Source organism: Danio rerio, chromosome 8 (genome assembly GCF_052040795.2).
Source record: "Danio rerio strain M-AB ecotype USA chromosome 8, GRCz13ab, whole genome shotgun sequence".
Lineage (NCBI taxonomy): Eukaryota > Metazoa > Chordata > Actinopteri > Cypriniformes > Danionidae > Danio > Danio rerio.
This window is the reverse complement of record NC_141028.1, coordinates 36,743,578-36,769,788: the sequence shown is the minus strand read 5'-3', so window position 1 is coordinate 36,769,788 and position 26,211 is coordinate 36,743,578. Positions and strand designations below refer to the sequence as shown.

The 26,211-nt window shown below is 41.9% G+C and overlaps 6 protein-coding genes and 1 long non-coding RNA gene across 41 annotated transcripts in view; 1 reads left to right on the top strand and 6 right to left on the bottom strand.

The window, feature by feature from the left end:
- The window catches only part of LOC141375838 (uncharacterized), a 488,480-nt gene that overhangs the window by 301,866 nt on the left and 160,403 nt on the right, over nucleotides 1-26,211 (top strand). The window lies entirely within an intron of this gene.
- On the bottom strand, nucleotides 1,088-2,852 carry LOC141375806 (E3 ubiquitin-protein ligase RBBP6-like). 2 transcript variants are annotated; one of them, XM_087264916.1, is made up of 7 exons: nucleotides 2,519-2,852; nucleotides 2,229-2,325; nucleotides 2,050-2,125; nucleotides 1,822-1,910; nucleotides 1,685-1,745; nucleotides 1,443-1,582; nucleotides 1,088-1,347 (listed from the first exon to the last, which is right to left on the bottom strand). In XM_087264916.1, the coding sequence occupies exons 1-7, from the start codon at nucleotides 2,676-2,678 to the stop codon at nucleotides 1,173-1,175; spliced, it is 798 nt and encodes a 265-aa protein (XP_087121042.1). In that variant the 5' UTR covers nucleotides 2,679-2,852; the 3' UTR covers nucleotides 1,088-1,172. The 2 variants fall into 2 exon arrangements, with proteins under 2 accessions (XP_087121042.1, XP_087121043.1); XM_087264917.1 differs by lacking the exon at nucleotides 1,685-1,745.
- On the bottom strand, nucleotides 5,850-7,614 carry LOC141375817 (E3 ubiquitin-protein ligase RBBP6-like). 2 transcript variants are annotated; one of them, XM_087264923.2, is made up of 7 exons: nucleotides 7,281-7,614; nucleotides 6,991-7,087; nucleotides 6,812-6,887; nucleotides 6,584-6,672; nucleotides 6,447-6,507; nucleotides 6,205-6,344; nucleotides 5,850-6,109 (listed from the first exon to the last, which is right to left on the bottom strand). In XM_087264923.2, exons 1-7 carry the CDS (start codon nucleotides 7,438-7,440, stop codon nucleotides 5,935-5,937), a joined length of 798 nt encoding a protein of 265 aa, XP_087121049.1. In that variant the 5' UTR covers nucleotides 7,441-7,614; the 3' UTR covers nucleotides 5,850-5,934. The 2 variants fall into 2 exon arrangements, with proteins under 2 accessions (XP_087121049.1, XP_087121050.1); XM_087264924.2 differs by lacking the exon at nucleotides 6,447-6,507.
- LOC141375814 (E3 ubiquitin-protein ligase RBBP6-like) lies at nucleotides 10,531-12,295 on the bottom strand. 2 transcript variants are annotated; one of them, XM_087264939.2, is made up of 7 exons: nucleotides 11,962-12,295; nucleotides 11,672-11,768; nucleotides 11,493-11,568; nucleotides 11,265-11,353; nucleotides 11,128-11,188; nucleotides 10,886-11,025; nucleotides 10,531-10,790 (listed from the first exon to the last, which is right to left on the bottom strand). In XM_087264939.2, the coding sequence occupies exons 1-7, from the start codon at nucleotides 12,119-12,121 to the stop codon at nucleotides 10,616-10,618; spliced, it is 798 nt and encodes a 265-aa protein (XP_087121065.1). In that variant the 5' UTR covers nucleotides 12,122-12,295; the 3' UTR covers nucleotides 10,531-10,615. The 2 variants fall into 2 exon arrangements, with proteins under 2 accessions (XP_087121065.1, XP_087121066.1); XM_087264940.2 differs by lacking the exon at nucleotides 11,128-11,188.
- Nucleotides 13,942-16,982, bottom strand: LOC141375815 (E3 ubiquitin-protein ligase RBBP6-like). 2 transcript variants are annotated; one of them, XM_087264959.1, is made up of 7 exons: nucleotides 16,649-16,982; nucleotides 16,359-16,455; nucleotides 16,180-16,255; nucleotides 15,952-16,040; nucleotides 15,815-15,875; nucleotides 15,573-15,712; nucleotides 15,201-15,477 (listed from the first exon to the last, which is right to left on the bottom strand). In XM_087264959.1, the coding sequence occupies exons 1-7, from the start codon at nucleotides 16,806-16,808 to the stop codon at nucleotides 15,303-15,305; spliced, it is 798 nt and encodes a 265-aa protein (XP_087121085.1). In that variant the 5' UTR covers nucleotides 16,809-16,982; the 3' UTR covers nucleotides 15,201-15,302. The 2 variants fall into 2 exon arrangements, with proteins under 2 accessions (XP_087121086.1, XP_087121085.1); XM_087264960.1 differs by lacking the exon at nucleotides 15,815-15,875 and having other exon boundaries at nucleotides 13,942-15,477.
- LOC141375049 (E3 ubiquitin-protein ligase RBBP6-like) lies at nucleotides 19,926-22,345 on the bottom strand. Of its 3 annotated transcripts, none has more exons than XM_087264986.1 (7): nucleotides 21,252-21,683; nucleotides 21,060-21,156; nucleotides 20,881-20,956; nucleotides 20,646-20,734; nucleotides 20,509-20,569; nucleotides 20,267-20,406; nucleotides 19,926-20,171 (listed from the first exon to the last, which is right to left on the bottom strand). In XM_087264986.1, exons 4-7 carry the CDS (start codon nucleotides 20,678-20,680, stop codon nucleotides 19,997-19,999), a joined length of 411 nt encoding a protein of 136 aa, XP_087121112.1. In that variant the 5' UTR covers nucleotides 20,681-20,734; nucleotides 20,881-20,956; nucleotides 21,060-21,156; nucleotides 21,252-21,683; the 3' UTR covers nucleotides 19,926-19,996. The 3 variants fall into 3 exon arrangements, with proteins under 3 accessions (XP_087121112.1, XP_087121110.1, XP_087121111.1); XM_087264984.1 differs by having other exon boundaries at nucleotides 21,350-21,683; XM_087264985.1 differs by lacking the exon at nucleotides 20,509-20,569 and having other exon boundaries at nucleotides 21,350-22,345.
- LOC108179597 (uncharacterized) lies at nucleotides 22,795-26,203 on the bottom strand. 7 transcript variants are annotated; one of them, XR_015498209.1, is made up of 7 exons: nucleotides 26,160-26,203; nucleotides 25,420-25,527; nucleotides 24,984-25,072; nucleotides 24,827-24,892; nucleotides 24,229-24,483; nucleotides 23,659-23,997; nucleotides 22,795-22,901 (listed from the first exon to the last, which is right to left on the bottom strand). It is a non-coding gene; the product is annotated as an uncharacterized LOC108179597 (long non-coding RNA). The 7 variants fall into 7 exon arrangements; XR_015498207.1 differs by lacking the exon at nucleotides 25,420-25,527; XR_015498211.1 differs by lacking the exon at nucleotides 25,420-25,527 and having other exon boundaries at nucleotides 24,229-24,414.

The window sequence follows — 26,211 nt, the reverse complement described above, 5'->3', positions numbered from 1 at the left end:
ATTTGACCCAGTGTTCATATATACATATGTTTTTATGAATGAATATTTTTGCATATAAAAGATAATAAAAGACTGACTAGACAGATTAGATAGTTTAATAGACAGATTGACACGTGTAGTCATTCGTTCCTGTGTATTTGATGACTAGCTTCCAGCAGTATCTGGCTGCAGACTTGCATGCAATCTGAGACACAAAGCACTCAGCGGAGCTAGTGAGGTCACTGTGAGAGGCGGGGTTAGGGGTGCACACTCACTGACAGCCTAGATTTAGCCTGGTTTTAACCAAGCCGTCTATTAGACTTTTAACCCTTATGTATTGTTCATATTGTTCAAGTGGCTGTTTTTTGCCCCCAATGACCTCCATTATAACTAAACTTGTTTTAATTGCAAAGCCATGACACCAGATAGTAACTCATTCTTTATTGTTGGTGGTTTCCCTGTTGGGATGAGATAAAATGAGTCATTTTTACTTTTGATGGTCAGTTGGCACCTTTAAACACCCCAAAAAAATGCTTGCTGGGATGGTACCAAGAGGCTGTGCTCACTTCTGGACAGAGGGGGTGTAGACTTGCAGCTAGTGCCGATAAGTGGTGCAGACGCTGAGGCTGTTCTGTATGCGAGTGTTGAGGTTTTGAAACATCAGCTGACAACGTGTAGGTAGAGAGTAGCAGGTTCTGGGAGTAGATGAGCTTGTCACCGGTGTAGACTTTGACCGACTTGTGAAGTTACTCACAAGACCTCCGCTTATGGGACATTACCATTCAAATGAAACGTTTCCAGCAGAATATGACGCTTCAAAAAACTCCATCGGCACTGGTAACTATGAAAAACACGACTGAGCACTAATAGTGTACTCAACACTTTACACTGACATTTGAAGGATCACCTGACATTAAAGACTGAAGTAAGAACGCTGAAAAAAACCCATCAGATTTTAGCCCAGAAGAGTTTCTCTTTTCCTAAATTAAAGCAAAACTTCATGATATTGTGTTTATGAATTCATTCGTGTGTGTGTGTGTGTGTGTGTGTGTGTGTGTATGTGTGTGTTGCACTGCTGGAGTGAAGGTTAACCAGTCCACACAGTTCATGCGGCTATAATCTTTATTATCTTTTATTAATAAACTATGTACAATATTTACACGTCGGCTCCAGGTCTCTTGGATGAAGGTCTCTCAGCGACGTGGTCTCTTCTGGTCGCCGCGCGTCTCTGGTGAAGATGGGGAGCGGGACCGTTTCCCTCCGGCGTCCCGGACCGAAGATGCCGCACCTGCTGAGGACGAGGAGGGCAAAGGCTCGGTCTGGCAGGAGAAGGACGGCCTCTTTCTCTTCTCAGCAGCATAGGCCTCACTGAACAGATCGAGCGCAAACACACACAAGCAGACATCATGTGAGATTTGGACAAACACTAGAACATGCGGCTATGCCAAGTACAGTTTACTCACGCGTCTATGATGGGAATGACGTATCGGCCGCTGCCGTCTATCATGACTCCCTTTCGGTCTGGGTCGTCCACCTCCAACAGGAAGCTGCGGGGAATCCCTGTGCTCTTCCGGATGCGCTTGTGCGGCGCGGAGCGGCTGCCCTGTGAATTGAGGAGTGACAGTCAAACTCTGAGCAAACAATCTGACTGATGAGGACAAGAGCTCAAGTTCACAGCAACCGTGAGCTTGGAAAACCCAGTTACCACATTAGTGGGGCAGTGCCTAATGTGGTGTCCCGGGATCCCAAGCAGCCTCATGGCCTCACTAGTGAACATCAGAACCATGAGAATCAGCTCAGACATCTCTCACAAAGCAAACCTGTCAGTGTCTGAACGCTCACCTGCTGGAGTAGTAGCACAGGCTGGACTGGTACATCACCGCTTTCAGCTTGTCCTCCTCTGACGCCTTTGCCTCAGCCAGATTCTCAGTCTGTTTCACAGGCATTTGCACATTTGAATCTTTTTCACCCTCAACCCTTCAAACAATCTCAAATTTCCCTAAGAAGCTGAGTGCGTGTGCGTATATTGTGTGCTTTACATTGCTATTGTGCTATTCATTTGTTCAATACCTTCAACAACTGCTCCAGTGAGAGGAGTGAAGGATCAGCTCTAGGTGAAGGTTCACGCCAGCGTCCAGCTTGATGTCTGCAAAACAAAGGAGCTTGTGTGACTAAAACACCAGGGACAGACCAGGAGTCTTCATATAACATCTAACAGAGGACGCGTGTGCTCATTTCACAGCACTTACCCAACAAATCTTCTGTTTGAGGACTTCAGTCCCGCCGCAGGGATCCGTCTGATGATGACCGACGTGTTTTTAGGGATGAGAGCATCATCTGTGTATTCTGACAGCAAAATAAAATCAGAATCAGCACATAATTATGGAGCACGGTATACTTTGAGAGCCATTAGCCTTTTAAAACAGCCAAAACATCCCTACATGTCAGCATCAGCACCACCTTACAGCTTCCAGAAGTGTCTGATGTAACGCATCTAATGTTAGCGTAGAACAGTTGAAGTGTCTTTTCCTCAACTCACCTTCATCAGTCTGGGCGTTGCTGATCTTCAGCTGGCAGAACTTCAGCCTCTTGCTCCTCATGATCTGCCGCTTCAGCTCCCCCGCGCTGATGTTGAGGCCTTCAAACTGGAGCGAGTCGTAGGTGAGTCGACTCTGGAACCTGTAGTGAACACAAGACATACTGAACACAAACACAAAGCACAGCGTAATAAAAAGGGTCAAACCTGAGTGATGGGAACAGCAGGCGATCAATCGACGTATCCAACGATCAATAATATCGATAATCTGGAAAAATTGTCACGGAGGACGCAGAGATCAGATGCCAATCGACACAGCGAGATTCAAACAACACCCACAGGACGGTTGTCATGGATGCTGATGATGAACACGTGACGCATGCGCTGTACAACTTCCGGCAATATTATCATTATTAATATTAATTTTATTGATAGTAGTAGTAAAATCATTGCGATAAGTATAATAAAATAAACAGCAGAACAGTTGGCCATCTCTGAATAATACACAGCGACGTTTCCCTGCACGAACGATTCAGGCCTTCGCCAAGAAGACTCGGGTGAGTCGATGATTCGGGGATTGATTCAACTGTCCGTTCATCCTATTGGCTTCTTTGGCTGAATGAATCGTTCAATGCTTTACTCAAATAAAGCGGCCTCTTGCTGCCACCTATTGGGGGTTTGCTTTTTTGTTTTCAAAAGTACTTTGACACTTTTTTAAAGGCACCTTTAAGTTCATTTTTGCACAAAAGCTCGTCTCTGTGCGTTCCAAATGGTTTGAAATTTCCTTAGCACATGGTTTTCTTGATGCGTTTGAAATTTTCAATGTAAATCCACTCGTACTTGCATTTGATCTTTATTATGCCTTAAAATCAAAACTATACTAAAGGTGTCTTATCCAAATGCAGATTTTCATTCAAAACGTTATGACAGAACCATATTACTTTACAGTGGCCCATGGATATATATATATATATATATATATATATATATATATATATATATATATATATATATATATATATATATATATATATATATATATATATATATATGTGTGTGTGTGTGTGTTGCTTGTTTCTTATTTACCCATGCAGTGACTTTTAGGCATAAATACTATGTAGGCTTGCTAAAGGGTTGCATGAGAAATGTCATCATCGTGAGAGCTTGACTTTTTTTTTGTCGCTGCCTTTAGTTGTGGTGAAATGAGATGCATCATGTCGTTTATCTGTTTGTGCAGTCTGTACCTTCATTTCTGAATCGTGTGGCATCGTACTTGAAGCCAAGTCATTTAGCCCAAGGCATAGTTGTCTTAGAATGAGTAGTTTGCTGATCAAATTCCACATTTTGATGAGGCAAAACACATCTTGGATGTTTTAATTACTATTTTAGGTGAAAAACAAAACAATGAGATTTGTGTAAAATCTAAAGTTAACCAAGTCCAGCCCGCCATCTTGTCCTGCCTCTCAGTTCTCTTAAGCCTTGGGCCGGCTCTGTGAAGTGGCCTCTTTTGGGCTCATCATTGAAGACCGGACGAGCTGCAACATTTCGTTCTGCCAGGTTCTGGGAGTAGATGAGCATGTCATCGCTCTAGACTATGGTCAACTTGTGAAGTTACTCATACACCTCCGCTCATGGCATATTACCATTAAAATGAAACTTTTCCAGCAGAATATGACGCTCTAAAAAAAAAAAACTCCATCGGCACTGGTAACTATGAAAAACACGACTGAGCACTAATGGTACACTCAACAATTTACACTGACATTTGAAGGATCACCTGACATTAAAGACTGACGTAAGAACGCTGGAGGAACATCAAATTTTAACACGGAAGAGTTTTTTTTGTCTCTCTCAAATTAAAGCAATATTTCTTAATCTTGTTGTTTTTTTTTTTTTTTACTGTACAGTTGCCCCAGGTGTTTATCAGGTGTGATGCCTGCTCATCTGACCTTTGACCTCGGCACTCAACTGCTGCCAGTTTTCTTTCAATGCCATGAGATTTCTGAATTCTACATGCAGGAACCGATGCATTCCTTTTTTTTCCTTTTTTTTTTTTAAACAAAACAGATATGGCAGACACGGCCAAACATTGAAACTTTGGAGGGCATTGAGGGGAAAAAAAAAGCACAATATCATCAAGGGGAATAAAAGGTTTGATCAAAGCGTGCGTTTACACACGTTCATTTAAATATGGACAAAACCAACATTGGGTTAATTTTGTTATTAGATTTAAAATGCACGGACCCTATTTGACCCAGTGTTCATATATACATATGTTTTTATGAATGAATATTTTTGCATATAAAAGATAATAAAAGACTGACTAGACAGATTAGATAGTTTAATAGACAGATTGACACGTGTAGTCATTCGTTCCTGTGTATTTGATGACTAGCTTCCAGCAGTATCTGGCTGCAGACTTGCATGCAATCTGAGACACAAAGCACTCAGCGGAGCTAGTGAGGTCACTGTGAGAGGCGGGGTTAGGGGTGCACACTCACTGACAGCCTAGATTTAGCCTGGTTTTAACCAAGCCGTCTATTAGACTTTTAACCCTTATGTATTGTTCATATTGTTCAAGTGGCTGTTTTTTGCCCCCAATGACCTCCATTATAACTAAACTTGTTTTAATTGCAAAGCCATGACACCAGATAGTAACTCATTCTTTATTGTTGGTGGTTTCCCTGTTGGGATGAGATAAAATGAGTCATTTTTACTTTTGATGGTCAGTTGGCACCTTTAAACACCCCAAAAAAATGCTTGCTGGGATGGTACCAAGAGGCTGTGCTCACTTCTGGACAGAGGGGGTGTAGACTTGCAGCTAGTGCCGATAAGTGGTGCAGACGCTGAGGCTGTTCTGTATGCGAGTGTTGAGGTTTTGAAACATCAGCTGACAACGTGTAGGTAGAGAGTAGCAGGTTCTGGGAGTAGATGAGCTTGTCACCGGTGTAGACTTTGACCGACTTGTGAAGTTACTCACAAGACCTCCGCTTATGGGACATTACCATTCAAATGAAACGTTTCCAGCAGAATATGACGCTTCAAAAAACTCCATCGGCACTGGTAACTATGAAAAACACGACTGAGCACTAATAGTGTACTCAACACTTTACACTGACATTTGAAGGATCACCTGACATTAAAGACTGAAGTAAGAACGCTGAAAAAAACCCATCAGATTTTAGCCCAGAAGAGTTTCTCTTTTCCTAAATTAAAGCAAAACTTCATGATATTGTGTTTATGAATTCATTCGTGTGTGTGTGTGTGTGTGTGTGTGTGTGTGTATGTGTGTGTTGCACTGCTGGAGTGAAGGTTAACCAGTCCACACAGTTCATGCGGCTATAATCTTTATTATCTTTTATTAATAAACTATGTACAATATTTACACGTCGGCTCCAGGTCTCTTGGATGAAGGTCTCTCAGCGACGTGGTCTCTTCTGGTCGCCGCGCGTCTCTGGTGAAGATGGGGAGCGGGACCGTTTCCCTCCGGCGTCCCGGACCGAAGATGCCGCACCTGCTGAGGACGAGGAGGGCAAAGGCTCGGTCTGGCAGGAGAAGGACGGCCTCTTTCTCTTCTCAGCAGCATAGGCCTCACTGAACAGATCGAGCGCAAACACACACAAGCAGACATCATGTGAGATTTGGACAAACACTAGAACATGCGGCTATGCCAAGTACAGTTTACTCACGCGTCTATGATGGGAATGACGTATCGGCCGCTGCCGTCTATCATGACTCCCTTTCGGTCTGGGTCGTCCACCTCCAACAGGAAGCTGCGGGGAATCCCTGTGCTCTTCCGGATGCGCTTGTGCGGCGCGGAGCGGCTGCCCTGTGAATTGAGGAGTGACAGTCAAACTCTGAGCAAACAATCTGACTGATGAGGACAAGAGCTCAAGTTCACAGCAACCGTGAGCTTGGAAAACCCAGTTACCACATTAGTGGGGCAGTGCCTAATGTGGTGTCCCGGGATCCCAAGCAGCCTCATGGCCTCACTAGTGAACATCAGAACCATGAGAATCAGCTCAGACATCTCTCACAAAGCAAACCTGTCAGTGTCTGAACGCTCACCTGCTGGAGTAGTAGCACAGGCTGGACTGGTACATCACCGCTTTCAGCTTGTCCTCCTCTGACGCCTTTGCCTCAGCCAGATTCTCAGTCTGTTTCACAGGCATTTGCACATTTGAATCTTTTTCACCCTCAACCCTTCAAACAATCTCAAATCTCCCTAAGAAGCTGAGTGCGTGTGCGTATATTGTGTGCTTTACATTGCTATTGTGCTATTCATTTGTTCAATACCTTCAACAACTGCTCCAGTGAGAGGAGTGAAGGATCAGCTCTAGGTGAAGGTTCACGCCAGCGTCCAGCTTGATGTCTGCAAAACAAAGGAGCTTGTGTGACTAAAACACCAGGGACAGACCAGGAGTCTTCATATAACATCTAACAGAGGACGCGTGTGCTCATTTCACAGCACTTACCCAACAAATCTTCTGTTTGAGGACTTCAGTCCCGCCGCAGGGATCCGTCTGATGATGACCGACGTGTTTTTAGGGATGAGAGCATCATCTGTGTATTCTGACAGCAAAATAAAATCAGAATCAGCACATAATTATGGAGCACGGTATACTTTGAGAGCCATTAGCCTTTTAAAACAGCCAAAACATCCCTACATGTCAGCATCAGCACCACCTTACAGCTTCCAGAAGTGTCTGATGTAACGCATCTAATGTTAGCGTAGAACAGTTGAAGTGTCTTTTCCTCAACTCACCTTCATCAGTCTGGGCGTTGCTGATCTTCAGCTGGCAGAACTTCAGCCTCTTGCTCCTCATGATCTGCCGCTTCAGCTCCCCCGCGCTGATGTTGAGGCCTTCAAACTGGAGCGAGTCGTAGGTGAGTCGACTCTGGAACCTGTAGTGAACACAAGACATACTGAACACAAACACAAAGCACAGCGTAATAAAAAGGGTCAAACCTGAGTGATGGGAACAGCAGGCGATCAATCGACGTATCCAACGATCAATAATATCGATAATCTGGAAAAATTGTCACGGAGGACGCAGAGATCAGATGCCAATCGACACAGCGAGATTCAAACAACAGCCACAGGACGGTTGTCATGGATGCTGATGATGAACACGTGACGCATGCGCTGTACAACTTCCGGCAATATTATCATTATTAATATTAATTTTATTGATAGTAGTAGTAAAATCATTGCGATAAGTATAATAAAATAAACAGCAGAACAGTTGGCCATCTCTGAATAATACACAGCGACGTTTCCCTGCACGAACGATTCAGGCCTTCGCCAAGAAGACTCGGGTGAGTCGATGATTCAGGGATTGATTCAACTGTCCGTTCATCCTATTGGCTTCTTTGGCTGAATGAATCGTTCAATGCTTTACTCAAATAAAGCGGCCTCTTGCTGCCACCTATTGGGGGTTTGCTTTTTTGTTTTCAAAAGTACTTTGACACTTTTTTAAAGGCACCTTTAAGTTCATTTTTGCACAAAAGCTCGTCTCTGTGCGTTCCAAATGGTTTGAAATTTCCTTAGCACATGGTTTTCTTGATGCGTTTGAAATTTTCAATGTAAATCCACTCGTACTTGCATTTGATCTTTATTATGCCTTAAAATCAAAACTATACTAAAGGTGTCTTATCCAAATGCAGATTTTCATTCAAAACGTTATGACAGAACCATATTACTTTACAGTGGCCCATGGATATATATATATATATATATATATATGTGTGTGTGTGTGTTGCTTGTTTCTTATTTACCCATGCAGTGACTTTTAGGCATAAATACTATGTAGGCTTGCTAAAGGGTTGCATGAGAAATGTCATCATCGTGAGAGCTTGACTTTTTTTTTGTCGCTGCCTTTAGTTGTGGTGAAATGAGATGCATCATGTCGTTTATCTGTTTGTGCAGTCTGTACCTTCATTTCTGAATCGTGTGGCATCGTACTTGAAGCCAAGTCATTTAGCCCAAGGCATAGTTGTCTTAGAATGAGTAGTTTGCTGATCAAATTCCACATTTTGATGAGGCAAAACACATCTTGGATGTTTTAATTACTATTTTAGGTGAAAAACAAAACAATGAGATTTGTGTAAAATCTAAAGTTAACCAAGTCCAGCCCGCCATCTTGTCCTGCCTCTCAGTTCTCTTAAGCCTTGGGCCGGCTCTGTGAAGTGGCCTCTTTTGGGCTCATCATTGAAGACCGGACGAGCTGCAACATTTCGTTCTGCCAGGTTCTGGGAGTAGATGAGCATGTCATCGCTCTAGACTATGGTCAACTTGTGAAGTTACTCATACACCTCCGCTCATGGCATATTACCATTAAAATGAAACTTTTCCAGCAGAATATGACGCTCTAAAAAAAAAAAACTCCATCGGCACTGGTAACTATGAAAAACACGACTGAGCACTAATGGTACACTCAACAATTTACACTGACATTTGAAGGATCACCTGACATTAAAGACTGACGTAAGAACGCTGGAGGAACATCAAATTTTAACACGGAAGAGTTTTTTTTGTCTCTCTCAAATTAAAGCAATATTTCTTAATCTTGTTGTTTTTTTTTTTTTTACTGTACAGTTGCCCCAGGTGTTTATCAGGTGTGATGCCTGCTCATCTGACCTTTGACCTCGGCACTCAACTGCTGCCAGTTTTCTTTCAATGCCATGAGATTTCTGAATTCTACATGCAGGAACCGATGCATTCCTTTTTTTTTTTTTAAACAAAACAGATATGGCAGACACGGCCAAACATTGAAACTTTGGAGGGCATTGAGGGGAAAAAAAAGCACAATATCATCAAGGGGAATAAAAGGTTTGATCAAAGCGTGCGTTTACACACGTTCATTTAAATATGGACAAAACCAACATTGGGTTAATTTTGTTATTAGATTTAAAATGCACGGACCCTATTTGACCCAGTGTTCATATATACATATGTTTTTATGAATGAATATTTTTGCATATAAAAGATAATAAAAGACTGACTAGACAGATTAGATAGTTTAATAGACAGATTGACACGTGTAGTCATTCGTTCCTGTGTATTTGATGACTAGCTTCCAGCAGTATCTGGCTGCAGACTTGCATGCAATCTGAGACACAAAGCACTCAGCGGAGCTAGTGAGGTCACTGTGAGAGGCGGGGTTAGGGGTGCACACTCACTGACAGCCTAGATTTAGCCTGGTTTTAACCAAGCCGTCTATTAGACTTTTAACCCTTATGTATTGTTCATATTGTTCAAGTGGCTGTTTTTTGCCCCCAATGACCTCCATTATAACTAAACTTGTTTTAATTGCAAAGCCATGACACCAGATAGTAACTCATTCTTTATTGTTGGTGGTTTCCCTGTTGGGATGAGATAAAATGAGTCATTTTTACTTTTGATGGTCAGTTGGCACCTTTAAACACCCCAAAAAAATGCTTGCTGGGATGGTACCAAGAGGCTGTGCTCACTTCTGGACAGAGGGGGTGTAGACTTGCAGCTAGTGCCGATAAGTGGTGCAGACGCTGAGGCTGTTCTGTATGCGAGTGTTGAGGTTTTGAAACATCAGCTGACAACGTGTAGGTAGAGAGTAGCAGGTTCTGGGAGTAGATGAGCTTGTCACCGGTGTAGACTTTGACCGACTTGTGAAGTTACTCACAAGACCTCCGCTTATGGGACATTACCATTCAAATGAAACGTTTCCAGCAGAATATGACGCTTCAAAAAACTCCATCGGCACTGGTAACTATGAAAAACACGACTGAGCACTAATAGTGTACTCAACACTTTACACTGACATTTGAAGGATCACCTGACATTAAAGACTGAAGTAAGAACGCTGAAAAAAACCCATCAGATTTTAGCCCAGAAGAGTTTCTCTTTTCCTAAATTAAAGCAAAACTTCATGATATTGTGTTTATGAATTCATTCGTGTGTGTGTGTGTGTGTGTGTGTGTGTGTGTATGTGTGTGTTGCACTGCTGGAGTGAAGGTTAACCAGTCCACACAGTTCATGCGGCTATAATCTTTATTATCTTTTATTAATAAACTATGTACAATATTTACACGTCGGCTCCAGGTCTCTTGGATGAAGGTCTCTCAGCGACGTGGTCTCTTCTGGTCGCCGCGCGTCTCTGGTGAAGATGGGGAGCGGGACCGTTTCCCTCCGGCGTCCCGGACCGAAGATGCCGCACCTGCTGAGGACGAGGAGGGCAAAGGCTCGGTCTGGCAGGAGAAGGACGGCCTCTTTCTCTTCTCAGCAGCATAGGCCTCACTGAACAGATCGAGCGCAAACACACACAAGCAGACATCATGTGAGATTTGGACAAACACTAGAACATGCGGCTATGCCAAGTACAGTTTACTCACGCGTCTATGATGGGAATGACGTATCGGCCGCTGCCGTCTATCATGACTCCCTTTCGGTCTGGGTCGTCCACCTCCAACAGGAAGCTGCGGGGAATCCCTGTGCTCTTCCGGATGCGCTTGTGCGGCGCGGAGCGGCTGCCCTGTGAATTGAGGAGTGACAGTCAAACTCTGAGCAAACAATCTGACTGATGAGGACAAGAGCTCAAGTTCACAGCAACCGTGAGCTTGGAAAACCCAGTTACCACATTAGTGGGGCAGTGCCTAATGTGGTGTCCCGGGATCCCAAGCAGCCTCATGGCCTCACTAGTGAACATCAGAACCATGAGAATCAGCTCAGACATCTCTCACAAAGCAAACCTGTCAGTGTCTGAACGCTCACCTGCTGGAGTAGTAGCACAGGCTGGACTGGTACATCACCGCTTTCAGCTTGTCCTCCTCTGACGCCTTTGCCTCAGCCAGATTCTCAGTCTGTTTCACAGGCATTTGCACATTTGAATCTTTTTCACCCTCAACCCTTCAAACAATCTCAAATCTCCCTAAGAAGCTGAGTGCGTGTGCGTATATTGTGTGCTTTACATTGCTATTGTGCTATTCATTTGTTCAATACCTTCAACAACTGCTCCAGTGAGAGGAGTGAAGGATCAGCTCTAGGTGAAGGTTCACGCCAGCGTCCAGCTTGATGTCTGCAAAACAAAGGAGCTTGTGTGACTAAAACACCAGGGACAGACCAGGAGTCTTCATATAACATCTAACAGAGGACGCGTGTGCTCATTTCACAGCACTTACCCAACAAATCTTCTGTTTGAGGACTTCAGTCCCGCCGCAGGGATCCGTCTGATGATGACCGACGTGTTTTTAGGGATGAGAGCATCATCTGTGTATTCTGACAGCAAAATAAAATCAGAATCAGCACATAATTATGGAGCACGGTATACTTTGAGAGCCATTAGCCTTTTAAAACAGCCAAAACATCCCTACATGTCAGCATCAGCACCACCTTACAGCTTCCAGAAGTGTCTGATGTAACGCATCTAATGTTAGCGTAGAACAGTTGAAGTGTCTTTTCCTCAACTCACCTTCATCAGTCTGGGCGTTGCTGATCTTCAGCTGGCAGAACTTCAGCCTCTTGCTCCTCATGATCTGCCGCTTCAGCTCCCCCGCGCTGATGTTGAGGCCTTCAAACTGGAGCGAGTCGTAGGTGAGTCGACTCTGGAACCTGTAGTGAACACAAGACATACTGAACACAAACACAAAGCACAGCGTAATAAAAAGGGTCAAACCTGAGTGATGGGAACAGCAGGCGATCAATCGACGTATCCAACGATCAATAATATCGATAATCTGGAAAAATTGTCACGGAGGACGCAGAGATCAGATGCCAATCGACACAGCGAGATTCAAACAACAGCCACAGGACGGTTGTCATGGATGCTGATGATGAACACGTGACGCATGCGCTGTACAACTTCCGGCAATATTATCATTATTAATATTAATTTTATTGATAGTAGTAGTAAAATCATTGCGATAAGTATAATAAAATAAACAGCAGAACAGTTGGCCATCTCTGAATAATACACAGCGACGTTTCCCTGCACGAACGATTCAGGCCTTCGCCAAGAAGACTCGGGTGAGTCGATGATTCAGGGATTGATTCAACTGTCCGTTCATCCTATTGGCTTCTTTGGCTGAATGAATCGTTCAATGCTTTACTCAAATAAAGCGGCCTCTTGCTGCCACCTATTGGGGGTTTGCTTTTTTGTTTTCAAAAGTACTTTGACACTTTTTTAAAGGCACCTTTAAGTTCATTTTTGCACAAAAGCTCGTCTCTGTGCGTTCCAAATGGTTTGAAATTTCCTTAGCACATGGTTTTCTTGATGCGTTTGAAATTTTCAATGTAAATCCACTCGTACTTGCATTTGATCTTTATTATGCCTTAAAATCAAAACTATACTAAAGGTGTCTTATCCAAATGCAGATTTTCATTCAAAACGTTATGACAGAACCATATTACTTTACAGTGGCCCATGGATATATATATATATATATATATATATATATATGTGTGTGTGTGTGTGTTGCTTGTTTCTTATTTACCCATGCAGTGACTTTTAGGCATAAATACTATGTAGGCTTGCTAAAGGGTTGCATGAGAAATGTCATCATCGTGAGAGCTTGACTTTTTTTTTGTCGCTGCCTTTAGTTGTGGTGAAATGAGATGCATCATGTCGTTTATCTGTTTGTGCAGTCTGTACCTTCATTTCTGAATCGTGTGGCATCGAACTTGAAGCCAAGTCATTTAGCCCAAGGCATAGTTGTCTTAGAATGAGTAGTTTGCTGATCAAATTCCACATTTTGATGAGGCAAAACACATCTTGGATGTTTTAATTACTATTTTAGGTGAAAAACAAAACAATGAGATTTGTGTAAAATCTAAAGTTAACCAAGTCCAGCCCGCCATCTTGTCCTGCCTCTCAGTTCTCTTAAGCCTTGGGCCGGCTCTGTGAAGTGGCCTCTTTTGGGCTCATCATTGAAGACCGGACGAGCTGCAACATTTCGTTCTGCCAGGTTCTGGGAGTAGATGAGCATGTCATCGCTCTAGACTATGGTCAACTTGTGAAGTTACTCATACACCTCCGCTCATGGCATATTACCATTAAAATGAAACTTTTCCAGCAGAATATGACGCTCTAAAAAAAAAAACTCCATCGGCACTGGTAACTATGAAAAACACGACTGAGCACTAATGGTACACTCAACAATTTACACTGACATTTGAAGGATCACCTGACATTAAAGACTGACGTAAGAACGCTGGAGGAACATCAAATTTTAACACGGAAGAGTTTTTTTTGTCTCTCTCAAATTAAAGCAATATTTCTTAATCTTGTTGTTTTTTTTTTTTTACTGTACAGTTGCCCCAGGTGTTTATCAGGTGTGATGCCTGCTCATCTGACCTTTGACCTCGGCACTCAACTGCTGCCAGTTTTCTTTCAATGCCATGAGATTTCTGAATTCTACATGCAGGAACCGATGCATTCCTTTTTTTTTTTTTTAAACAAAACAGATATGGCAGACACGGCCAAACATTGAAACTTTGGAGGGCATTGAGGGGAAAAAAAAGCACAATATCATCAAGGGGAATAAAAGGTTTGATCAAAGCGTGCGTTTACACACGTTCATTTAAATATGGACAAAACCAACATTGGGTTAATTTTGTTATTAGATTTAAAATGCACGGACCCTATTTGACCCAGTGTTCATATATACATATGTTTTTATGAATGAATATTTTTGCATATAAAAGATAATAAAAGACTGACTAGACAGATTAGATAGTTTAATAGACAGATTGACACGTGTAGTCATTCGTTCCTGTGTATTTGATGACTAGCTTCCAGCAGTATCTGGCTGCAGACTTGCATGCAATCTGAGACACAAAGCACTCAGCGGAGCTAGTGAGGTCACTGTGAGAGGCGGGGTTAGGGGTGCACACTCACTGACAGCCTAGATTTAGCCTGGTTTTAACCAAGCCGTCTATTAGACTTTTAACCCTTATGTATTGTTCATATTGTTCAAGTGGCTGTTTTTGCCCCCAATGACCTCCATTATAACTAAACTTGTTTTAATTGCAAAGCCATGACACCAGATAGTAACTCATTCTTTATTGTTGGTGGTTTCCCTGTTGGGATGAGATAAAATGAGTCATTTTTACTTTTGATGGTCAGTTGGCACCTTTAAACACCCCAAAAAAATGCTTGCTGGGATGGTACCAAGAGGCTGTGCTCACTTCTGGACAGAGGGGGTGTAGACTTGCAGCTAGTGCCGATAAGTGGTGCAGACGCTGAGGCTGTTCTGTATGCGAGTGTTGAGGTTTTGAAACATCAGCTGACAACGTGTAGGTAGAGAGTAGCAGGTTCTGGGAGTAGATGAGCTTGTCACCGGTGTAGACTTTGACCGACTTGTGAAGTTACTCACAAGACCTCCGCTTATGGGACATTACCATTCAAATGAAACGTTTCCAGCAGAATATGACGCTTCAAAAAACTCCATCGGCACTGGTAACTATGAAAAACACGACTGAGCACTAATAGTGTACTCAACACTTTACACTGACATTTGAAGGATCACCTGACATTAAAGACTGAAGTAAGAACGCTGAAAAAAACCCATCAGATTTTAGCCCAGAAGAGTTTCTCTTTTCCTAAATTAAAGCAAAACTTCATGATATTGTGTTTATGAATTCATTCGTGTGTGTGTGTGTGTGTGTGTGTGTGTGTGTATGTGTGTGTTGCACTGCTGGAGTGAAGGTTAACCAGTCCACACAGTTCATGCGGCTATAATCTTTATTATCTTTTATTAATAAACTATGTACAATATTTACACGTCGGCTCCAGGTCTCTTGGATGAAGGTCTCTCAGCGACGTGGTCTCTTCTGGTCGCCGCGCGTCTCTGGTGAAGATGGGGAGCGGGACCGTTTCCCTCCGGCGTCCCGGACCGAAGATGCCGCACCTGCTGAGGACGAGGAGGGCAAAGGCTCGGTCTGGCAGGAGAAGGACGGCCTCTTTCTCTTCTCAGCAGCATAGGCCTCACTGAACAGATCGAGCGCAAACACACACAAGCAGACATCATGTGAGATTTGGACAAACACTAGAACATGCGGCTATGCCAAGTACAGTTTACTCACGCGTCTATGATGGGAATGACGTATCGGCCGCTGCCGTCTATCATGACTCCCTTTCGGTCTGGGTCGTCCACCTCCAACAGGAAGCTGCGGGGAATCCCTGTGCTCTTCCGGATGCGCTTGTGCGGCGCGGAGCGGCTGCCCTGTGAATTGAGGAGTGACAGTCAAACTCTGAGCAAACAATCTGACTGATGAGGACAAGAGCTCAAGTTCACAGCAACCGTGAGCTTGGAAAACCCAGTTACCACATTAGTGGGGCAGTGCCTAATGTGGTGTCCCGGGATCCCAAGCAGCCTCATGGCCTCACTAGTGAACATCAGAACCATGAGAATCAGCTCAGACATCTCTCACAAAGCAAACCTGTCAGTGTCTGAACGCTCACCTGCTGGAGTAGTAGCACAGGCTGGACTGGTACATCACCGCTTTCAGCTTGTCCTCCTCTGACGCCTTTGCCTCAGCCAGATTCTCAGTCTGTTTCACAGGCATTTGCACATTTGAATCTTTTTCACCCTCAACCCTTCAAACAATCTCAAATCTCCCTAAGAAGCTGAGTGCGTGTGCGTATATTGTGTGCTTTACATTGCTATTGTGCTATTCATTTGTTCAATACCTTCAACAACTGCTCCAGTGAGAGGAGTGAAGGATCAGCTCTAGGTGAAGGTTCACGCCAGCGTCCAGCTTGATGTCTGCAAAACAAAGGAGCTTGTGTGACTAAAACACCAGGGACAGACCAGGAGTCTTCATATAACATCTAACAGAGGACGCGTGTGCTCATTTCACAGCACTTACCCAACAAATCTTCTGTTTGAGGACTTCAGTCCCGCCGCAGGGATCCGTCTGATGATGACCGACGTGTTTTTAGGGATGAGAGCATCATCTGTGTATTCTGACAGCAAAATAAAATCAGAATCAGCACATAATTATGGAGCACGGTATACTTTGAGAGCCATTAGCCTTTTAAAACAGCCAAAACATCCCTACATGTCAGCATCAGCACCACCTTACAGCTTCCAGAAGTGTCTGATGTAACGCATCTAATGTTAGCGTAGAACAGTTGAAGTGTCTTTTCCTCAACTCACCTTCATCAGTCTGGGCGTTGCTGATCTTCAGCTGGCAGAACTTCAGCCTCTTGCTCCTCATGATCTGCCGCTTCAGCTCCCCCGCGCTGATGTTGAGGCCTTCAAACTGGAGCGAGTCGTAGGTGAGTCGACTCTGGAACCTGTAGTGAACACAAGACATACTGAACACAAACACAAAGCACAGCGTAATAAAAAGGGTCAAACCTGAGTGATGGGAACAGCAGGCGATCAATCGACGTATCCAACGATCAATAATATCGATAATCTGGAAAAATTGTCACGGAGGACGCAGAGATCAGATGCCAATCGACACAGCGAGATTCAAACAACAGCCACAGGACGGTTGTCATGGATGCTGATGATGAACACGTGACGCATGCGCTGTACAACTTCCGGCAATATTATCATTATTAATATTAATTTTATTGATAGTAGTAGTAAAATCATTGCGATAAGTATAATAAAATAAACAGCAGAACAGTTGGCCATCTCTGAATAATACACAGCGACGTTTCCCTGCACGAACGATTCAGGCCTTCGCCAAGAAGACTCGGGTGAGTCGATGATTCAGGGATTGATTCAACTGTCCGTTCATCCTATTGGCTTCTTTGGCTGAATGAATCGTTCAATGCTTTACTCAAATAAAGCGGCCTCTTGCTGCCACCTATTGGGGGTTTGCTTTTTTGTTTTCAAAAGTACTTTGACACTTTTTTAAAGGCACCTTTAAGTTCATTTTTGCACAAAAGCTCGTCTCTGTGCGTTCCAAATGGTTTGAAATTTCCTTAGCACATGGTTTTCTTGATGCGTTTGAAATTTTCAATGTAAATCCACTCGTACTTGCATTTGATCTTTATTATGCCTTAAAATCAAAACTATACTAAAGGTGTCTTATCCAAATGCAGATTTTCATTCAAAACGTTATGACAGAACCATATTACTTTACAGTGGCCCATGGATATATATATATATATATATATATATATATATGTGTGTGTGTGTGTGTTGCTTGTTTCTTATTTACCCATGCAGTGACTTTTAGGCATAAATACTATGTAGGCTTGCTAAAGGGTTGCATGAGAAATGTCATCATCGTGAGAGCTTGACTTTTTTTTTGTCGCTGCCTTTAGTTGTGGTGAAATGAGATGCATCATGTCGTTTATCTGTTTGTGCAGTCTGTACCTTCATTTCTGAATCGTGTGGCATCGAACTTGAAGCCAAGTCATTTAGCCCAAGGCATAGTTGTCTTAGAATGAGTAGTTTGCTGATCAAATTCCACATTTTGATGAGGCAAAACACATCTTGGATGTTTTAATTACTATTTTAGGTGAAAAACAAAACAATGAGATTTGTGTAAAATCTAAAGTTAACCAAGTCCAGCCCGCCATCTTGTCCTGCCTCTCAGTTCTCTTAAGCCTTGGGCCGGCTCTGTGAAGTGGCCTCTTTTGGGCTCATCATTGAAGACCGGACGAGCTGCAACATTTCGTTCTGCCAGGTTCTGGGAGTAGATGAGCATGTCATCGCTCTAGACTATGGTCAACTTGTGAAGTTACTCATACACCTCCGCTCATGGCATATTACCATTAAAATGAAACTTTTCCAGCAGAATATGACGCTCTAAAAAAAAAAAACTCCATCGGCACTGGTAACTATGAAAAACACGACTGAGCACTAATGGTACACTCAACAATTTACACTGACATTTGAAGGATCACCTGACATTAAAGACTGACGTAAGAACGCTGGAGGAACATCAAATTTTAACACGGAAGAGTTTTTTTTGTCTCTCTCAAATTAAAGCAATATTTCTTAATCTTGTTGTTTTTTTTTTTTTTACTGTACAGTTGCCCCAGGTGTTTATCAGGTGTGATGCCTGCTCATCTGACCTTTGACCTCGGCACTCAACTGCTGCCAGTTTTCTTTCAATGCCATGAGATTTCTGAATTCTACATGCAGGAACCGATGCATTCCTTTTTTTTTTTTTAAACAAAACAGATATGGCAGACACGGCCAAACATTGAAACTTTGGAGGGCATTGAGGGGAAAAAAAAGCACAATATCATCAAGGGGAATAAAAGGTTTGATCAAAGCGTGCGTTTACACACGTTCATTTAAATATGGACAAAACCAACATTGGGTTAATTTTGTTATTAGATTTAAAATGCACGGACCCTATTTGACCCAGTGTTCATATATACATATGTTTTTATGAATGAATATTTTTGCATATAAAAGATAATAAAAGACTGACTAGACAGATTAGATAGTTTAATAGACAGATTGACACGTGTAGTCATTCGTTCCTGTGTATTTGATGACTAGCTTCCAGCAGTATCTGGCTGCAGACTTGCATGCAATCTGAGACACAAAGCACTCAGCGGAGCTAGTGAGGTCACTGTGAGAGGCGGGGTTAGGGGTGCACACTCACTGACAGCCTAGATTTAGCCTGGTTTTAACCAAGCCGTCTATTAGACTTTTAACCCTTATGTATTGTTCATATTGTTCAAGTGGCTGTTTTTTGCCCCCAATGACCTCCATTATAACTAAACTTGTTTTAATTGCAAAGCCATGACACCAGATAGTAACTCATTCTTTATTGTTGGTGGTTTCCCTGTTGGGATGAGATAAAATGAGTCATTTTTACTTTTGATGGTCAGTTGGCACCTTTAAACACCCCAAAAAAATGCTTGCTGGGATGGTACCAAGAGGCTGTGCTCACTTCTGGACAGAGGGGGTGTAGACTTGCAGCTAGTGCCGATAAGTGGTGCAGACGCTGAGGCTGTTCTGTATGCGAGTGTTGAGGTTTTGAAACATCAGCTGACAACGTGTAGGTAGAGAGTAGCAGGTTCTGGGAGTAGATGAGCTTGTCACCGGTGTAGACTTTGACCGACTTGTGAAGTTACTCACAAGACCTCCGCTTATGGGACATTACCATTCAAATGAAACGTTTCCAGCAGAATATGACGCTTCAAAAAACTCCATCGGCACTGGTAACTATGAAAAACACGACTGAGCACTAATAGTGTACTCAACACTTTACACTGACATTTGAAGGATCACCTGACATTAAAGACTGAAGTAAGAACGCTGAAAAAAACCCATCAGATTTTAGCCCAGAAGAGTTTCTCTTTTCCTAAATTAAAGCAAAACTTCATGATATTGTGTTTATGAATTCATTCGTGTGTGTGTGTGTGTGTGTGTGTGTGTGTGTGTGTGTATGTGTGTGTTGCACTGCTGGAGTGAAGGTTAACCAGTCCACACAGTTCATGCGGCTATAATCTTTATTATTTTTATTAATAAACTATGTACAATATTTACACGTCGGCTCCAGGTCTCTTGGATGAAGGTCTCTCAGCGACGTGGTCTCTTCTGGTCGCCGCGCGTCTCTGGTGAAGATGGGGAGCGGGACCGTTTCCCTCCGGCGTCCCGGACCGAAGATGCCGCACCTGCTGAGGACGAGGAGGGCAAAGGCTCGGTCTGGCAGGAGAAGGACGGCCTCTTTCTCTTCTCAGCAGCATAGGCCTCACTGAACAGATCGAGCGCAAACACACACAAGCAGACATCATGTGAGATTTGGACAAACACTAGAACATGCGGCTATGCCAAGTACAGTTTACTCACGCGTCTATGATGGGAATGACGTATCGGCCGCTGCCGTCTATCATGACTCCCTTTCGGTCTGGGTCGTCCACCTCCAACAGGAAGCTGCGGGGAATCCCTGTGCTCTTCCGGATGCGCTTGTGCGGCGCGGAGCGGCTGCCCTGTGAATTGAGGAGTGACAGTCAAACTCTGAGCAAACAATCTGACTGATGAGGACAAGAGCTCAAGTTCACAGCAACCGTGAGCTTGGAAAACCCAGTTACCACATTAGTGGGGCAGTGCCTAATGTGGTGTCCCGGGATCCCAAGCAGCCTCATGGCCTCACTAGTGAACATCAGAACCATGAGAATCAGCTCAGACATCTCTCACAAAGCAAACCTGTCAGTGTCTGAACGCTCACCTGCTGGAGTAGTAGCACAGGCTGGACTGGTACATCACCGCTTTCAGCTTGTCCTCCTCTGACGCCTTTGCCTCAGCCAGATTCTCAGTCTGTTTCACAGGCATTTGCACATTTGAATCTTTTTCACCCTCAACCCTTCAAACAATCTCAAATCTCCCTAAGAAGCTGAGTGCGTGTGCGTATATTGTGTGCTTTACATTGCGTTTTGCTATTGTGCTATTCATTTGTTCAATACCTTCAACAACTGCTCCAGTGAGAGGAGTGAAGGATCAGCTCTAGGTGAAGGTTCACGCCAGCGTCCAGCTTGATGTCTGCAAAACAAAGGAGCTTGTGTGACTAAAACACCAGGGACAGACCAGGAGTCTTCATATAACATCTAACAGAGGACGCGTGTGCTCATTTCACAGCACTTACCCAACAAATCTTCTGTTTGAGGACTTCAGTCCCGCCGCAGGGATCCGTCTGATGATGACCGACGTGTTTTTAGGGATGAGAGCATCATCTGTGTATTCTGACAGCAAAATAAAATCAGAATCAGCACATAATTATGGAGCACGGTATACTTTGAGAGCCATTAGCCTTTTAAAACAGCCAAAACATCCCTACATGTCAGCATCAGCACCACCTTACAGCTTCCAGAAGTGTCTGATGTAACGCATCTAATGTTAGCGTAGAACAGTTGAAGTGTCTTTTCCTCAACTCACCTTCATCAGTCTGGGCGTTGCTGATCTTCAGCTGGCAGAACTTCAGCCTCTTGCTCCTCATGATCTGCCGCTTCAGCTCCCCCGCGCTGATGTTGAGGCCTTCAAACTGGAGCGAGTCGTAGGTGAGTCGACTCTGGAACCTGTAGTGAACACAAGACATACTGAACACAAACACAAAGCACAGCGTAATAAAAAGGGTCAAACCTGAGTGATGGGAACAGCAGGCGATCAATCGACGTATCCAACGATCAATAATATCGATAATCTGGAAAAATTGTCACGGAGGACGCAGAGATCAGATGCCAATCGACACAGCGAGATTCAAACAACAGCCACAGGACGGTTGTCATGGATGCTGATGATGAACACGTGACGCATGCGCTGTACAACTTCCGGCAATATTATCATTATTAATATTAATTTTATTGATAGTAGTAGTAAAATCATTGCGATAAGTATAATAAAATAAACAGCAGAACAGTTGGCCATCTCTGAATAATACACAGCGACGTTTCCCTGCACGAACGATTCAGGCCTTCGCCAAGAAGACTCGGGTGAGTCGATGATTCAGGGATTGATTCAACTGTCCGTTCATCCTATTGGCTTCTTTGGCTGAATGAATCGTTCAATGCTTTACTCAAATAAAGCGGCCTCTTGCTGCCACCTATTGGGGGTTTGCTTTTTTGTTTTCAAAAGTACTTTGACACTTTTTTAAAGGCACCTTTAAGTTCATTTTTGCACAAAAGCTCGTCTCTGTGCGTTCTGACCGATCGCCCGGTCCCCACTATGTTTTGCCTTTAAAAGACTCAGGGGGCGTTGCTGATATGCCTAGTGCAGTTTTTTCACTGATCCCCACCTTGACCATTTACCTAATTGAGTGTGTAAGTGTGTGTCGGCGCACTGCTCTATAGCGGTCCTGTAGTCGGATGGCGGTACTGCACCCTGACACACACTTGCAATAGTATGATCCTGCACAACTGGAGTAGCTGCACTCTCAGGACCGCATGTTTAGGACCGCATTTTTAGGACCCTAGTTTTTTGCGGAAGCGCCACCTACCGGATTGGATGACATAGTGAAACTGCATTTCTAAGACCCGTTTTGTAACTGCGCCACCTACCGAATTGGATTATATAGCGGAAACTTTCAGGCACTTTTATTACAGAGGTTAAAGTGTAAAAAGCTTGCTTTAAGTAACTATTTTAAAATGAAACAAATGAATTTACACCTAAAATATAAATGAATAATTAGAGTTGAGTGCCTTAAAAGTCTTAAATTCCTTGAAAAATACTGTATATTGATGAACCCCATTACATTGAACTAATTAGCTCAGTATTAAGGAAAATAAATTGAAATCAAATGGGATCAGCATTTGCAGTTACTAATTTAAAACCAGGTTGTAAAGGTTTTAGAGAGACAAGACGCAAGGATGATTCAAGAATGTACATTTATATAAATATCCACACTTTTATTTTTATTAATGCAATTCAACCACAAAAATGACCCCACTGTTTATTCAGTTGCTGCATTCAGACTGGCTGTAGACTTTAGCTCCTGTGAATGAGAGTGAAGAAGAAAGTTCAAGTATATATATATATATACACACATATATACATATAAATACATACATATAAATACACACATATATATATATATATATATATATATATATATATATATATATATATATATATATATATATATATATATATATACATATACATATACACATATACATATATATATATATATATATATATATATATATATATATATATATATATATATATATTTATATATATATATTTATATATATATACATACATACATACATACATATATATACATACACACTGGGGTAAATAAGTATTCAACAAGTTCCCATTTTTCTCAGAAAACATATTTCTAAAGGTGCTATTGACCTGAAAACCAAAGAAAAAAAATATATGAATAGAAAACAAATCTAATTACTTTACAAATTGTTATCAACATCTGGTGAAAATTTCAAGTCAACAGCACCTTTATAAATATGTTTTCTGAGAAAAATGGAAACGTGTTGAATATTTAATTCAATTTCAATTAATTTCATCTTTATTTCTAAAGCACTTTTACAATGTAGATTGTGTCAAAGCAGCTTAACATTTATTAAATTCAGTTCAGTTCAGTGTGGTTTAGTATTCACTGCTGAAAGTCCAAACACTAAAAAAAGCAAATCCATCGATGCACAGTTCCACAAGTCTTAAACCAAGCAAGCCAATGGCAGCATTGGAGGAACAAAACTTTACAAATTGATGAAAGTGAAGGAATAAACCTTGAGAGAAACTAGGCTCAGTTGGGCACAACCATTTCTCTTCTGGCCACACTTCACGTGCAGAGCTGCAGTCTAGGCGCTTGAGGCAAACATTGGGTGTCCATCGTGGAGAAGCTGCAGGTGTGAGTAGGTCACCAGCTGGTTTTCAGGCTGGACCACAGGGTCAATGTGGGCACTCATCTGTCACTGGGGTCTTTCATTAATTAATCTCATGCTCTCCACTTCTCCATGACCACCACAGCATCTGCTCATGATACGGTCTGTTTCAGGATTATGGATACATTTAGAAGTCCTCTATGGTGGCATCATCTCTTCACAGGTTACGATCTCTAGAGGCCTCTGGATGAATATCCCCAGGTGGAAATAGGGAACAAGGAAAATAATTAGCGCAGCTGCTGTTCATAGTGTATTTAAACAAGAGATATTAAATATCAAGACAAAAATGAAGTGCTAAGAGATAAAATAGCAGTTATATGAATAAACATGAAACGCACATGATTTATAACAAAATGTCTGGTGCATTAAGACAGCAAGAGTGTGTCCTCCAAGTGTTTTGTCAATCCCACTCACCCGCATAGAGCACATGGGGCAGCACAGTGGTTAGCACCGTCGCCTCACAGCAAGAAGGTTGCTGGTTCAAGCCCCGGCTGGGCCAGTGGTCATTTCTGTGTGGAGTTTGCATGTTCTCCCCATGTTCAAGTGTATGAGTGTAAATGGGTGTTTCCCAGTACTGGGTTGCAGCTGGAAGGGCATCCGCTGTGTAAAACATATGCTGGATAAGTTGGCGGTTCATTCTGCTGTGGCAACCCCTGATAAATAAAGGGACTAAGCCGAAAAAGAAAATGAATGAATATATATATATTCTTGAATATGTAAAACAATGTATATGAACTCAAAAGGTTAATCAATTGTTATGAAATTAAATTTAGATTAATATTTAATATAAGAGGTATAATAACAAACATTTGCTTTACAGTGTTAGCTATAATATATATATGTATATATATATATATATATATATATATATATATATATATATATATATATATATATATATATATATATATATATATATATATTTCTGGCTTAAGCGTATGCACTGTTGGGAGAACCAAACAGGAAACTACTCCCAACTTCATATTTTTAAGTATATAAGAGCAATACCCACCTATTGAATGGTCTCTCTTCTTTCGTCAGTTGTTTGTAAATCTGTCTGTTAAATTCTTTTACTTCACTGAAATAGAGAACAATCACTGTTGAGTAAACATATATACCAGTAACAAAAAGGCTCTTTGAGCATTGTGCAAAATTAACCATATTCTGACCTGTAATGATAATCTTTACCAGAAAGAAAGACCTGCTCAGCATCATCCAAAGACCAGCTCCTCAAGACACCCAGAGGATGTATGATGGCCTATGAAAAAAAAAAAATTTAAATATGAACTAAAATACCACCACAGAACAGCAAATCATTTTACATGGGTTCATAAATGAGTAGCACCCAGCATGCAGTTTATATACTTATTTGGCCAGACATTCCTCTGGAAAATGAACACCACAGATAAGCTGCACTTCATCATAGATATGCTATAAACTCAAGAACACAGCTAGCATTTGTAACTGTATTTATAAACTGCTTATCAATGTCTATTAAATGTAGAGTTAATGCTAAACAAATAAAATATTAATAAATTAACTAGTTATTAAATGCTTAATAATTATTTATTTATAGTATGCAGATGTTATAAAGTGTTACTCAACAGTTTGCGATGAAAATATTCCTGTAGTTTGTTTTCTTTTCCTCCTACAATGAGCCTAAGCAATCCAATCATATTGGCCATCACTTCTTATTCGCCAGGTAAAACATACCTGATGATATAAATTAAAGATATGAGACTCTATATGGTTAAGACCTGCAGAATAAGCCTAACTTTCAGAATCTCATTCATCACTGTAAAACGATGACAAAACATCAGGCTAATAACACATACAGTATTGTGGGGCAAACAGGCAGTCAGCACAATTTTTAATGTGCTAATGTAATACAACGAATAACACGAATTCAGTAAAATATAGATAAATCTAAAACGCTTACATCAAACGTGCTTTTACCATCTTAGTTTAATGCATGAGTCACTAAGCACATTAGCCGTTAAGTCAACAAGCCATTAAATCAACAATATTTCATTAAACCATGGTCACGAGCTACGAACGTCGTATAATCAAACTAGAAAACGAACTCTAGAAAATTATTAACAGTTATAGCAGCTCTCACTCTGGCTGTGTAAAATTATCCATATTTATTATTATAATATTTTATTCTTCTTCTGGAAAAAAAATCGTCACGTAACATTTTTGTCCCAGACCCTTAAAAGTGGGGTAAATCATGCAGGCTAATCTGGCATTTCTGCATAAACTCACAGTATAAAACAGCAGCATTACAAAATAAACACATACTTTAACAGTTTAAAATAAAACTTAATAGAAAAATCGGTACTTACACTTTCCTTGTCATCCGTGTCGTCCATTAGCGCATCCATGATCCAATCCGAC